Source organism: Lampetra planeri, chromosome 13 (assembly GCF_965212315.1).
Source record: "Lampetra planeri chromosome 13, kcLamPlan1.2.h2, whole genome shotgun sequence".
Lineage (NCBI taxonomy): Eukaryota > Metazoa > Chordata > Hyperoartia > Petromyzontiformes > Petromyzontidae > Lampetra > Lampetra planeri.
Genome location: NC_136119.1, coordinates 14,295,824 through 14,310,921, shown reverse-complemented (window position 1 = coordinate 14,310,921; position 15,098 = coordinate 14,295,824). Strand labels below are relative to the sequence as shown.

Here is a 15,098-nt window from a genome sequence, read left to right as displayed (position 1 = left end):
GCCAAGTGAATACCTCTCTTCTTGTATGCAAAGCATGGTGGAGATGTTTTGTAGGAGGACAGGCCAGCTGTCAGGCCGGTTCGTGAGTACACTAATGAAGGGGTGCGGTCGGCTCCTACGAGACATCACACACATGCTCATTGCAACAGTGGTTCTCAACATATATGGTATGGTGGCCCCCAATTGAAACCACGTGTCACAGCGCCGCTTCCCCACTGCCCTATGCACATGTGTGTTATTGCCTACACGCGTCGCGGCATGTCCATTGCGCGTGACGTCAGCGTGGCCTTACCAAAAAAGCAATTCTGGGCTAAAGCATTGTTACCGAGAGCAGTCCACTCTGAAGAGTGGAACACCAAGGCTGACGCTTGCTACAATCTTCACACACCGAGGTACAACTATTGTAGAGAGTTGTGGAAAAGGAAGTCATCAAGAAATAACTGAGAAAACCACACTATCCTTGATACATTTACAACCCTGAGTCCTCTGCTGTTGTTGAAACTTACAGCTGATAGGCATGGCATCCAATCAATCTGAAAAGGTCTGATACTCTCTGCAGTCCATGCAGGCCGTGCACCTCCATTTACACGTACTCTGGCTACCTCATGATCCTTGGTGCGTTTTGGGTATGCTCAATGCATATAGACCATACACATAATATGAACCTCACCCAATAACCGATTGTAAATCATGGTATTAATAGTGGCAGCTTGCGTGGAACCAAAACCCGCCAGCGCTCACCTGATGGTGAAGGGGCTCTTGAAGTGAGTGCAGCCTGGATCCTTGGCCAGGAGTTGCCGCACAGGCAGCAGCAGCAACTCCCCAAGGCTGCTCACCACCCCGTGCAGATGCCTGCCAACACAACACGGCCACACCACAAGGGTGTTGAACGTACAGCATTGAACGTCAGATTGATTGATGATCCAGCACTCACTGATTCACTCCAGTTGCTCGCTCACCAGCAGTTGATTTTTTATCGCTACGACTGTGGTTACTGTTCTTGTGAACTTCACTCGTTGATTCCTCCACCCGTGTTGAGGACTCGGTCAACCGGACTGACTGTTGCTTCTCACCCACACTGCATTCAACCACCACACTGCAGCTCACAACACTTCTCTTTCTGCTTCTTCTCTTGCACTGACCCACTTCAGAATTCCCTACAAATATCTCTTTTCCAAAGCTAATATAACCTTGCTCAATTCAAGACAAGTGTTAACTCTTATCCTTGTGTGTTTACATATTCGTTAGTCACCCAGTAACAGCTTAATGTTTCTGGAATTTAATTGCAACTGTACAATGATCAGTCTAAAAATCATCAATAAAAATAAGCATAATAATAACATAAATTATTATGCTTCGTAGTTCACATGTAATAAAGCAATCCCCAGTTTAGTGCCACCAGATGACAGCTGTGTTGGCAGTGCCAGGCACTCACGAGGCGGAGGGCACCATGTTCAGGAAGGTGTTGAGGACGTAGGTCGGGTCTGCGACGCCGCTGCGTGCCAGGGCCACCAGGGCCTGGCAGCAGCAGCTGCGTACCAACACGTCACCCCCGCAGGCCCTCTCCCACAGAAGCTGCAGGGCCGGGTTCTGGCACAGAACATTCAGCATGTGCACCGCCAATCACGACAAGACAATAAGTAGCCTCGGGTGCAGCGGCAAACTAATTCAAAGTGCGATATATACTGGTGGCTCACAGCACTGCGCCCACTCCACTGAGATGAATCTTGCATTCGAATTTGGGTCTCAGCCACTCATCATTAAAACCGTGTTTTCAAATATTCATGGTCTCAACACAGTCACCAATGACTGCACACACAAAAAATATGAATTTCTTTTTGCTTAATTTTGCATAATCCAGCTAATGGCTTGAATTTGTTTTTATCATGTGACAAAGACAACAGAGCAAGTGTGGCGTTCCACCTAGTGTCAATAAGCAGGTGAAGGGACCTCGGAAACAATTCTGTGATGTCACCTTCCAAAGACTGCTCTCATACCATTTTGTTGTGCACTGCTTCATGCGAGATATCCAAATGTAAATGCATTCTTCTAATGAGCATGATGCGAAAGCACAAATGAAATGTGAAAAATACAAAAGAGGACGAGGACGCATTTTGCCTCAACAGAAGCTGGAAGACGTCCCAGTATCGGTATTTTCAGAAATACTTTATATGTTCAGTACCGTATTCGTGTTGTGCATGCCTACGATCAAGTGCACTGGTAGCGAGGCTGTAGTAACATTAAAAAGGATGTGAAGATATTTATAAGATGTTCATATGCTGTGGATTAAGTCCAAGGGAACCCAGCTGCCAGCTTCAATCTCACTGCAAAAAGCACCGTTCATAAAATAATGAATGCCTGGCCTTCCTGGAGACCCAAACGCACTCAGCAGCACACTTACAATGGGGGCAGGCTTAATGAGACACGCATGCAAGGTATGCAGCCGTACAGACCCAAGTTCGACACATGCCAATCATACCTCATGCGATGTCTTGTCAATCACACCAGTGCCCTTTACTTCTTTCAGCACCTCAGCCACCAGCTTATCCACTGCCTACAATTATGGAAACAGGGAACATAAGGTCAAACACTTTTCAACAAAATACACGTTGCACATACAATGAATAGCATTGTTAAAGCTTTTTCAAATGTCTGCATGTGAAATGTTATAAATAAAATAAAAACATTACAAATTGACAAAAACTGCTTCAAAGTGAGAAAAAACCCATCCTCGCCTCGGTCTCATTCAGATGCATGAATATTTGCATTGAAAATCAATAAATTAGCAAGAATCTTGCAAAGAACTATATTTTAATCGTCAACTTAATTCGCCAAATTAGAGTTAAAACAGTACCTATATTAATTACATTTATTCATTATCCATGACTCTTTGTGACGGAGTTGTCATACAAAGGTCCTCAGTAAATATTCGATTAAAGACCTGCCCGTGGCTTCAGACAAAGGCATTCATGCATGCGGGACTGCAAATGCCATGCAGTGCAAATGTTGGTATGCAGAGGCAGAGGCGCATACAATACCTGTGCCTGTACGATCACGTTTTGGAAATCCAGGCGCTTCTTCAGCTCCTCCATCTTTGCCAGTGGAAGTGCGGCCACTCACCTTGGGCATGGAAGGAACGTGAAACACATTAAACGAGATGCATCGAACATCTCAGCGTAAGGCCGGTTCCACACTATGACAAGGAACAGGATTGATTCTAGTCTGTTGTGACAATATGTTCAGCAGCGAAATGCCAATGTCGAGGTCTGCCAGCCACGACGAGAGGGCTTCAGGAGAGTTGGCGAGGTTTGCTGTTCCTCTTCCATTGAAGGAGCGCAGACTTCAATGGTTTACTATATTTTGGTTCAAATTCCATCATCTCTCTACTGTGGGTCTTTTTTTGAAATTTCCAGTCATGAAGATGTGCATATCGCCCTGTTGATATTATGATGTGATTGGCGGCTACAGCGGTGTCATTGACTAAAGGCAAAGAGCTAGGAGGAGATGCGATGTTTTGCTCTCGAATGGGGTGTTTATTCTGGACGTCTTCCGGATCTGGGCGAGATTCTTGATAGAAATATTTAGCACAGGTCGCAAGGCCATTGTGTGAAAACGTCACCCGAATATACCCCATGGCCTCTCGTTACAAACGTTGAATAGTGGCGCTCGAGTGTTGTGGTGAGGGAATGTTCCAAAAGTCATCATCATCATCATCAACTCTTCAGCTCTCTCCTCCTAGCGGCAATGGGAGTGGACTCGCAAGCCCGGGCTACGGGGGTTACGGGGGGTGACCCATCCACATCGTTGAGGGGACCGGCGGCGCGAACTCCCAGGCGTCACGGGGATGCAGCCGCGTGAACCGTGCGAGCCCACTGGTCGCATGTCCCGCACCCCTTGCTTCGCTTCCCGCTTACAGCGAATATTCGAAGCGGCTTCTAGGTCGACTCGGCCTTAAATGAGTACCCGGCGCGGTGTGTAAACATCAGCGCGGTCCTGCTCGCCACGCTCCCCCCCCCTACTCCTCTCGTGTGCCACGCCGGCTTTCATTGACGCTCCACTACAAGCCCTCGCCCTGCGTCAGGGCGCAGGGCCACGCGGCAGAGTTGGGGGACCGTCGACCGCTCGGGCTGCCCGTGACAGCGGCCCACACGGGGCCTCTCACCTGAGCGCCGCTGCTGCTGAGATCACGTGGCGCCTTCTCGGCGGGGTGGGGGGTGAGGGGGGGCGCTCTAAAGGGGGGTGCGGGGGGGGGGTCCCTCGTGCGCGACCCGCACTCCGGGGGGAGGGGCTGGGAGACGGCCACGCCCTCTCGGGCCTCGCTTCCGCTTCCCCTCGCGCGGTGACGTCACGCGGCCGCCGAGTTTGTTGGTGGGATGGAGTTTATTTTATTGTTTAATTTTTATTGTATTATTTCCCTTCTACGTGCCTTTACAGAAAGAACCAAGAATATGAATCCCTGCAGTCACGAAAGCTTTAAATCGAAATTTAGGATGGAGTTTGTTGGTAGAGTGGAGTTTGTGGGTAGGACGGAGTTTTGAAAAATTATAATACTCCGACTGATGCTCCTGCTGTTGTGGAGTGACTCATGTAGCCAGCTTATGGCTGCAGGGTTTGGTGGTACATGTTGTTTATGCCATTTATTGTGAAAATTCGGTTACAGTTCCTATGATCACTGTTTCATTGCTTTCATGGCTTTATTTTGGTTATTTCGAAAAGTGTATTGGTTTAGCCATGTTTGTTTGTTGTAGTACAGAGTTAAGACTGATGGCCTTAATCTAAGTTGTCTTGAGATTGTTGTTGTTTGACTTGCATCCCACTGGGATTTTTGCACACAGCGTTGGTGTACGGTGCTTTTTCTGCAATATTTTGCTGTCTTTTCTTGTATTTTCTGTTTGCACTCAGTCACATTCACTTTAAGATGTTTTTTTTGTTCATGTTTTTGTTTGTTGCGGTTGCACCCGATTCAAGAGCCGAATGGCTCACAGGGCTACATCTAATACATGAACTTGTTTGTTGGTAGTGCAGCAGGAATCCGATGAGCTATGAAGCTCCTTGTCACATTTCGATTTAAAGTTTTCGTGACTGCAGGGATTCATCTTCTTGGTTCTTTCGGTAAAGTCACGTAGAAGGGAAGTAATAAAATAACAAAAATAAAACATAATAAAACAATTCTCTCTAGTGAGAATTGTTTTATTATGTTTTATTGAAGATGAATCCTTGTCACATGTCCAGTCGGGGCGGGTCAGAAAGTTACAATACAAACACGAAAGGAGTGCAAAGTATAGGAAAGATAAACAGATAACTTAAGCAAATATATAAATACATTTGAACTATTTTTTTATCTTACCAGTTAAAGCCTACTGAGATAAACATTTATTTTTCAGAAGCTACCTGGCCACAAATGATAGCTTTGGGGCCGTCCATATATGACGTCACGCGATTTTGGATGATTTTTGCCCCCCCCCCCCCCTTCGTCACACGGCGTCACAAAAAGTCAGACCCCCCCTCAAATATGACGTCACATAGCTCTGCCCCCCCCCCCCCCCCAAAATATATAACATGCTTCAAATCGCTTTAAACTATTGTCATTATAGTGCGTATTTAATGTGGCGCTGCACTCTGATGTTGTAGGATAAAACATTTATTTAAAAGTCTAATTAAGTAGAACGTGTTGTCTATATTTAAAGTTGCGCATTTTGATGTGACGTCACATTTTTCAACCCCCCCCCCCTCGTCACATCGTCATAAATGTCTGACCCCCCCCCCCCCCCGTAGGTGTGTGACGTCATTTATGGACGGCCCCTTTACAAAGTGGCTTATCACGTGTGGAAATTTATGATGTAATTATGTTTGAGCGGGTTGTATTTGCGTTAGGTGATGGTGGTGGTGATGGTGGTGTTGATGGTGGTGGAGATGGTGGTGATGGTGGTGGTGGTGATGGTGGTGGTGGAGGTGGTGATGGTAGTGGTGATGGTGGAGGTGGTGATGGTGGTGGAGGTGGTGATGGTGGTGGAGGTGGTGATGGTGGAGGTGGTGGAGATGGTGGTGGAGGTGGTGGCGGTCTCTCCCCTCCGCAGCCTCCACTTCCGCGGCTCCTGCGACTCCCCGCCTCGCACGAAACACGGAGGCCGGCCACGGCACGCTCGGCTACAAGCACGTCTCTTTCATTTTGAATGGCAAGATGCATCAGGGTAACAATTAAAACAACAATTGTATTGATGTATAGGTTTTCGCTGCTCGATGAGTGAGAATCGCTCAGAAAAGCTGCGTTTTCAGGATAGCCGTGGCGAGCGCCGCTCCTTTCTCCTCCTCCACGACGTTTCGTCTCCCACGTTGGAGGCATCTCCAAGCAGTGTTTAGGAGTCGCTCTCAACACAACTTTCCCACAACACGCCCCACGGTTGTATATGTACCCGCCACGCCAATCCACAAACCAGAATAGGTCCGAGTCCTCGGTCCTTACGGTGCTTCGCCCTGGAGAACGCGAGACGCCAGGGCACGTGTCTCGTGGAGTCCACAATGGCCGTGAACTCCACGCCGGGGCGAGGTCACGGACGTGCGGTGTTGGCAGGGGGCGGATGGACTCCGCCACGGGGAGTCGCGCTGTCTCAGCGCCTGCGGCTGGGAGCCGCCGGCGTGGGGGACGCGTTGGTGGTGGCTGACCTGGTTCCCTGCCTGGGGGTCACCGCTATGCCCTAAGTGAGACGAAGCGATACGCCGTTTTGTTTTGATATTCCTGGGATTCCCCGCTCACTGTCCCACTGGATCACGGTTGCAAGCTCAGCAGAGTTAAACTCATCATCAGATTTATCTTGCACCTTATTTTCACCAAGAAAGAAAACCCTATTAAAACTGACCACTGCACCTTTTGCGAGTCAAGTGTTATTGTTGGTAACCTTCACCTCAATGAAATGGGCTGCCCTGATGGCTAATGACAATGTTCAGTGACGATTACATGGGCGGTGAGCTGCAAGGCGCCTGACCTCTGCAATGCAGCCGCCAGTCATTGAGCTGTGCGTGCGCAGTGAGTGTGAAGGTAAATAATTGACGCTCGACCGCACATGGGCTGCTCACAATGTGACTGATGCAAAACATTCCATGTGCATCCGATTGTAAGAAGATTATGACAAAGCCTTCACTGTGTTGTCAGAAACTTATTTTTTCAATATCGGGTAAATACAATGGCCAAATTTCCATTCTTCTGCCAATCTGTTTTCCAAGTTAACATTGGCTGCTCAGAAATGAATTGGGCACTATAACTCCATTTATATAACTCAATGCCAATAGATATCAACACACTAATTTAACAAACTGGTACAATTAGTCAAGTTTGTTCATAGTTTGCTGTTGTGCCTTATACATCAGCAGCCAATGTCCACTGCTGAAAGGGTTTTTCTATGCTTCGAGTACGGTACTGTACTTCATTTCCATAACCATTTGCATTGTAAGGCCTAGCATGTGTATGTGTAGCCTTCAGTCTCGCGCCCTTGCTCCATCACCTCTGGCTTTGTTGATACAGCCTCTCCCACACCGACACTGTTGACAAGAATTAATGATAAGGTCAGCACGCTCATGTACACAGACCACCCTCATCCACACACCATTGCTCTATTGCCATATATCTCAACTGTGCAGAACCTCACCCATGCCTTAAGCACCTTTCATCGTGACTCCAGTACTACACTTCTTTCTCCTCCATCATCTCCATCTCTCTTACCAACATACTTCAGATGATCCAAATCGCAAGATTCCTCACCCGTACATGTAAGCATGGCCACATCACACTAAAACTGCTATCCTTTAACTGGCTCCCATACCTGGATCAACAGTTCCCTCACTGTCTTCAGGGTCCTTAATGAACTAGTCAACGTTTACTCCTCTCCTCTCACGCCTCTCCACTCGCTCTAACAAACTACTCCCCACTCCCGCAACCAAAGCCTGCACACGGAGCCCCCAACAGACCTTCGCTCAGTCGCCTTCTCTCTACTTTCTACATAGCTTCGAACATTCTACACCGACCCATTCGTACTTCCAGCTCCTTGCCTCTGTCCACATCCAGATTGGAGATATTTTCTCTTCTTCCCTGCCCGTGACTATCTTATCTCGGAGGGGAAAAGCCGCACTATTTAATTATACCCCTCCTTGTCTCCCGTGATAAACGTTTCACTGTTTTGTACAGTGTATTGAGATGCAGTCATGTTTAGAAACGATGTAAAAACTAAATTATCGTAATTGTAATACAACTTATGTGCATACATTATTTTATTACTATTAAACTATACATCTTAATCGTGAATAATCTGTCTCATTATCAATGAACTCACAATGTATTTGATTTAAACGTATATAGACATTTGGCTAAGTATGCTACATTATTTAGAGAATACACGCATTACTATATATTTGAATCCATCTGCTCGTTCCACATAACAGAAAATCACTACGCCTAACGGTAGTGTTTTGAATTGAAGATATCCCATCACAGTCTCTTGAAGTAGCATTGTATATTTAAACATGCATTATAAATACTTAATGGTGTGTATAAAGTACCATTAATGCTGGCCTGTTTGAGACAACTGCAGTGATATGTGAACAAATGAGGCAGAGAAAAGAGTGTATGTAAAATAAATAAATAAGTATTATAAATACACTGCTGGAGTGTACACATAAAGTTGCATTATATTCATACTAAAATAAAAAACGAAATAGTCATATATCAGTTGTTAAAAAATACATATATATACATTGGAGAGAGCGACATGGGCAGGCCACGTTTCACGATCAGTGTCAGCGCGGGGATTTACGTGACCGCGCGGTCGCTCGCCTGCAGGCATCACGCGCCCCGTCTCCCTCGCGCATTCCCTGCAGGCTGGAGGAGGGTCCCGACTATCCACACAGATGGGGGACGAGCTCCAATTAATGCGGCGTGAATGAATACACAAGCTGAAGAGCGTCCACTGTGGTTTGGTGCCATTCTATTTTATTCTTGCGGATGATGGCAACATGTTCAGGAGCTAATGCCAATGTCGAGGTCTGCTAGCCACGACGAGAGGGCTTTGGGGGAGAGTGTCGTGTTGCCATTCCACCTCCGTTGTCGGAGCGAAGACTGCAGTGGCTCGAAGCCATGGCTCCTTTTCTGAGCCTATCTCTGCAGACTTCTCGAGTGTTATCTCCTCTCACAGGTGGGGTTTCTGCACGTGTTCTGGTTTCCTCCTGTATGCAAATACTCCTGGATGGAAAGCGGCCAACATCACAATGCAGAACCCTCGTGAAAATTCGCGAGGCTCAAGGGCTTTGCGGTATAAATAGTTGGCATCTTGTTTAGGATATTCGAGCTTTCTGCTTTAATTCCCATTAATAAGGATCGTGAGGGGGCATAATCTGACTGAATCTCAGAAACTTACCATACAATCTAAGATGCATTATGGTTATCTCAAGTTCTCAGAACATGTTTTGGTCTTTACAAAGTGTTGTTTGGCTTCAGACGCGCTCTGCTCCCTTGACGCAGGTGTCTCAAGGATGATGCTGCTGCTGTATGGAAAGTGGGGGAACTCAGTGTCGGCTTTCTGGTCACGCGATCAAATCGTTTAACGAAATGTCATCGCCACTTGCCTCGGGGTTTTTTTCTCCTCTCTCAGATGAGGCCCTCACTTTTGGACGAAATATATTTAACAATCGCAAGAAGAAACAACCCCTGGAGCACTTTGTAATGAAAGCACAATTTCCCCAACTAATCAACAGTGTTGTTGATTACATTTGCATAATTTCTTCCCCTAATGGTCTGCTCCCTGCCGCGTTGGCAGCACAGCGTCCAGACTGCTGCAGCTGCGCGGTTTGCTCCTCGCTGATTTTGTTTTCAGTCCGCGTGGCACGGGAGGCAGCGGCTGCAGATGAATGAACGCGAATGTTCTAAGGACATTTTGAACTGCCTCGTTGAGCCTCAGGCCCTCGACTTGAAACTAAGAACTTTCAGAGATCATGTGTTGTGCCACGCGACATGAACACGTACCGCTATTTCAATGTACTACGTGAATGCCTAATGCAGAAGTATCACATGTATACTGTTCAACATTATTTGAGAAAATATTTTTTTATGATAATGATTTGTTTTGATACAGTGCCTTTATTTGATAAGTCCTCGGCACAGAGTGGGAAAGATGTAGCTCATCGGATCAATCTCACACACCCCTATTTCCATGGATCTCAAAGGGGTACTGATATCCAGGACCTCGGATATCAAGGCTTTATTTCTGAAATCCTATCAGGACTTAAATACAATCGATCCCCCTTTGGGTACAATCTACTGGCCATCTGCGAAAAAGAGCAACATAGCTCATCGGATTCCTCGAGTCTAACGAAAGATTCTTCTTAATTGAGGATTGCCTTTCAAATCGTCATGTGACAAAAGGTACAGATACATTATCTCAGCTTTCTTTGCCGGCGATACATTGGTGTGGATGGATAGGTTGTCACCCTTATGGAAAATGCCTGGTCCCGAAAAAGAAAATTCAACACATTTGTCCAAAACACTTTGAAAGGAAAATTATATAATATAAATTATATATAATATATTATATAAATTAGAATATGCAACGGACGTTTTGGGCACTGACCCTTCTTGACAGCAAATAGAGAGACGAGAGAGAAAAAAACAGTCTCGGCAAACCTCCACTGGCCTGTACCACGCAAGAGCCAACTCACCCAGAATGCACCCAACCTCATCCCATTTCAGAATCTCAGCAGAATTGAGCCTGCTTTGATGTGTAACTACCATTCATAAAAGAGAGGGCATAGGGCATGTATGACTGCGTGGTGGCCAGCAGAGAGGGTGCAGCAACACCCGTTGCTCGACTCGACTTCTATGTTGCGACGGCTATGCTCTCCACCTGCAACTCGCACTGACCAGCATGGTGAAGTCACGTGGAATATCCCGGACAACACGGCCCTCATCCAGCAGTGAATTGACTAAAGGGCTGTACACATATACAGTAAATTATATATGAGTAATTTAAGGAGTAATCAATCTTAATTTTGGGGCTTTCGTGACTGCAGGAATTACTCTTTGGTTCTTTCGGTAAAGTCACGTATAAAGATAAAATAATAAATTAAATAATAGCATACGACGTTTCGATTGCAACACAAGCAATCATCATCAGGTATAAATGAAATAGCAACACAACTCTAACCAGAAAACTATAGACAGACATATAAGCAGACAGACATCACCAAGATACATACCTGATGATGATTGCTTGTGTTGCAATCGAAACGTCGTATGCTATTATTTAATTTATTATTTTATCTTTATACGTGACTTTACCGAAAGAACCAAAGAGTAATTTAAGGAGGTTGGGAAAAGTGTTTCCAGACAAACAAGATGTATTTTTCTATCATAATCAATTTGGAGTTTTAATATTTACTGCAAGTATGAATATACACATGGACATTTCAGTTTAAATCCAACGAAATGTTGAGGCTGCAGTCCGAAGCGAAGATGCACGCACGGCATTTTATCGGTGTCATGGGTGTCTGCTTTATTGCTGAGTTATTGCCGTTAATGAAGGTCACACTTTTTGTTCTGCATGAGGGACAGTAATTCTCTCTTAACAATGTCAACACTGATTTGAAGAACGTTCTCAGCCTTGAGAGAAACCACAGCAAAATACTTCAAAATAAGAACTTGGTAATCCATGGAAACAAATTACTAAAACGTTGTTTAATTAAATGCAATTACAAATGATAAATCGAAGCCATACAGTAAGTTTCGCTGTAATAATTGATGAGAATAGGATATTATTTTGTGAAAGTAAAAATGTCATTGAAGTCTCAAATTCACTAATTTTACATTTCAGACAACTTAATTAATGGCCAGTTGAGAACCCAATAAGATAAGCGTATTTTGTGAATGATTCCCTGGGGTTTGATACAAGAATAAAATGTGTACACTAACAAAAAATTAGGTAGAAAACCAACACATATCAAACAACGATTTAAAGGAAATAACGTAGAATGAAGTGCAAAATACTAAAACATTGTCCAGCTATATGCATGTTTTTTTAAAACAGAATCTAAATGCGAGTAATTTCCAGAACCTTGCATGTGTATGATCGCTTTAAGAGTTGTCTCCGACTTGCTTTGGCGACGTCACGAGTGCCACGCGCCAGCACGGAGCCGTTACGACAGCAGCTGCCTGCACTCACTCGAGTCCCGACAGCGTGCGGCAGGCGCGGCTGTAGCTATTCCGAAGGATATTTCCCTCACACATGGGAAATGAAAGAGTGGCTCTATTGTGAATGTGGCGAAGTGCAATCTGTTCGTCGTGTAACCGAAGGAGGCATGGACGCTAAACGTCAAACCACTGCTGATGCCATCGAAAGGATTGCCAGACGAAGCACACCGTTATCATGTTGTCTGTCGCTTTTCAAACGCTGCACGGGAGAAATAGAGATGTCCCGGGGCTCCGCACGTCCCAGGGAACTCTTCACGAGGGGAGCTGCAGTGGCTCAGTGCTTGGGAGAAGGGTCTGCACCGGCACACGGCCGCCTGGTCGTGATGGGTTCCTGGCAGTAGGGGTGAGAGGGCAATCCGCACAAAACAGCCGGATTTTCTGTACGAAGAAGCCCAATCCACCCCTCTCGTCGGCGAATTTGGTTGGAAACATTTTTCCGATCGGTGCCAAGTGTGAGATGGCTCTTGGTGGATGATGGCCGGTGAACGGCACCGCTTCCACGGTGTCACCTTGACGTGCACTGCCACTGGATTTTCAATTAGTGGCTCTGCTTAGTAGTTTACATGTTGGACATTTTAAAATATTTAAATTCCAACTATCTTGTTAAAATTTCATAAACACCCTGACGACGCAGTTTCTATGTTTAGCCTGAGCGTCCCTTAGGGGACCCCACGCTTCACGAAGTGGGATAGAATCAATGATAACAGCATATTCTAGATACGCTGTGTAACATTGGAGCTACGTTAATGTCATACTGTGCGATAAGCAATTCATGGTCTATTATGCTTCACTGAAATTTTGATGCGCATGACAGAACCTGTACATCAGCACATAAGGCAAAGAGCCGGGACAGTGGCCTGTGCCTTTCAGTGTTAGAAAATGGTTATTTAATATCGACGGATGGAAAGCACATTTTGGGTTTCAATTGAAGACGGCATTCGCTCCTGTGGCCCTTAATGTCCTCATGAGGTTACTAGAATAATTGTAGTGACATTGAAATAAATCATTAATACATTCGTGGACGATTTTCATTTAGCGAGGGTAAATGTCTTATTTTTTAAAACAGAAGACTTCTTCATACACATTTGTGTTATAATTGAGGTTAAGATTTGCTCTTCTATATGTTTCACTAGGTGACGAGGAGGCCAACACCGGGCATCCTTATGAGACTGGAACCCACCATGGAAATGTGTAAATTCCACGACTAGCAACGGGGAAATCAAAGATGAGCGCTGCCCCGTTGCGCGTTTGCGAGGGAGACGCTTGACGCGTGTGATTGATGTCATTAGTGATGTTCATACTCAGGCTTATTTGGATTGGCAATTGCAATCATCTTCTATTGACACAACATCCTCGCGTGTCAGCCATTGTCTGTTCCCAGCGTTCTAATTGGCTGGAGCGCACGTGCCGACCAAAGTGCGGGGGCTGAGAGTGGGGGGCGCGGAGAGGAGGGGGGGGGCACCTAGGGGTGGAGAGGTGGGAGCGGCGTCGTTGCTAAGCGACGGGTACTGCCACTCGTAACAATGTAGACATTGTTATTAACTTCTGCCCTGTTTATATTACAACGTTATTACCTGTGAGAGTAATAATACTAATTCTGCAATGGCTTTCACTAATAACATAAGCTTGAGTATGCAACCACTGCTTACACTGCGTCTAAAACATTTTAAAACTCGATACAAGACAATGCAATTTTCAAAGACAACATTTTTAACAACTTTAAGCAAGTTTAGTTTATTAACCGCATCAAAACCAACACACAGTGAACGCGTTCAAACAGTGAACAACCTCCTTTAAATAATACTATTTTGCCATTTCAGCAAACGGGGTAGGTGTATTAACCTCTGCTACCATTCCATGGCAATGTTTGCTGTCAAAAGGCAAACACCAACAATGCGCTCTCCATGCTATTCTAAGGGCTGGGGATCTCGTGTCGTTAAACAACGCCGTATCTTGCGTTTTAAATCGCACTGCTGCAGTCAGGCCACATGCATGTGTTGTAGACTTCTTAGTGTTACTGCGGTCGCCTTCTCCCACTCGTTGCGTTGTATCTATCACCGAGACGATAATTGTGCCGTTAGCGTCCAAGCAGCGGCAAACTCCGTTGATGAACGATCCAGAGGAGCCATCGTTCTTTGCGCGGTATCCCTCTCTCAGGCCTCTCTCACGGACTCTGAACCTGTGCTTTTATCTCTGCAAAGGCCCTCCTATGTGGGAATGGATACATTCTGTGAAACATCTAATTTATGTTATGGGGTTTTGTACGGTGCGTGACGACCGGGCTGAGACCATTACCTTGCCACGTGTGAGAACCTGGTTTTATTACGGGCGGCTGTCGGGAAATGAACTCAGGATCTCTGGGGCGTTCGCTCTGCCACGGAGATCGCCCCCCCGAGCGACCCAGCCACCTCACAGCCCGGCAGTTCTCGCAATCTCTGAGATGAATGCAGCTTCCATACCGTAACAAATATTCTACATGAACATCTGGGAGGCCTGGTTATGAGTGCTCAGGCATTGTTAGTGTGACAATGTGACATGTAATTAAATATACAGTTGTGTGCAGTACTTCCAAGTGTTACGATCACGTGGAGAGTCACTGGAGATGACCTACCGGCGATCCACAAGTCCCACACACTTACAAAACACGTTTGCAATTCAGTTCCATAAGGTTCAATTGTAAAACGTCTGACAGAAAAAAACAAATGGTTCTTAAATGCATATTCAAATACAATATATACGGACATGTCTTATTCCAAACAAACAGTCTACATGTACTCGAAAGAAATGTAGGTAATGTTTAAAGTTCATTCAAATCAGAAACTGCAATTGCATTTCGTAATTTTCAATGACAGCCCCTTTCGAGGCCTCC

At 45.6% G+C, this 15,098-nt stretch overlaps 1 protein-coding gene across 2 annotated transcripts in view; it reads right to left on the bottom strand.

Annotated features, from left to right (window-relative positions):
* The window catches only part of LOC144722117 (focadhesin-like), a 38,770-nt gene extending 34,532 nt beyond the window's left edge, over positions 1–4,238 (bottom strand). For both annotated transcript variants that reach the window (XM_078600275.1, XM_078600276.1), the window contains exons 1-6: positions 4,163–4,238; positions 3,039–3,120; positions 2,480–2,554; positions 1,436–1,590; positions 742–852; positions 14–115 (exon numbers count right to left, since the gene is read on the bottom strand). In XM_078600275.1, coding sequence (XP_078456401.1) covers positions 14–115; positions 742–852; positions 1,436–1,590; positions 2,480–2,554; positions 3,039–3,092 — 497 coding nt within the window. In that variant the 5' untranslated portion in view covers positions 3,093–3,120; positions 4,163–4,238. The remainder of the gene's footprint in view (positions 1–13; positions 116–741; positions 853–1,435; positions 1,591–2,479; positions 2,555–3,038; positions 3,121–4,162) is intronic.
* Positions 4,239–15,098: the final 10,860 nt, after the last annotated feature.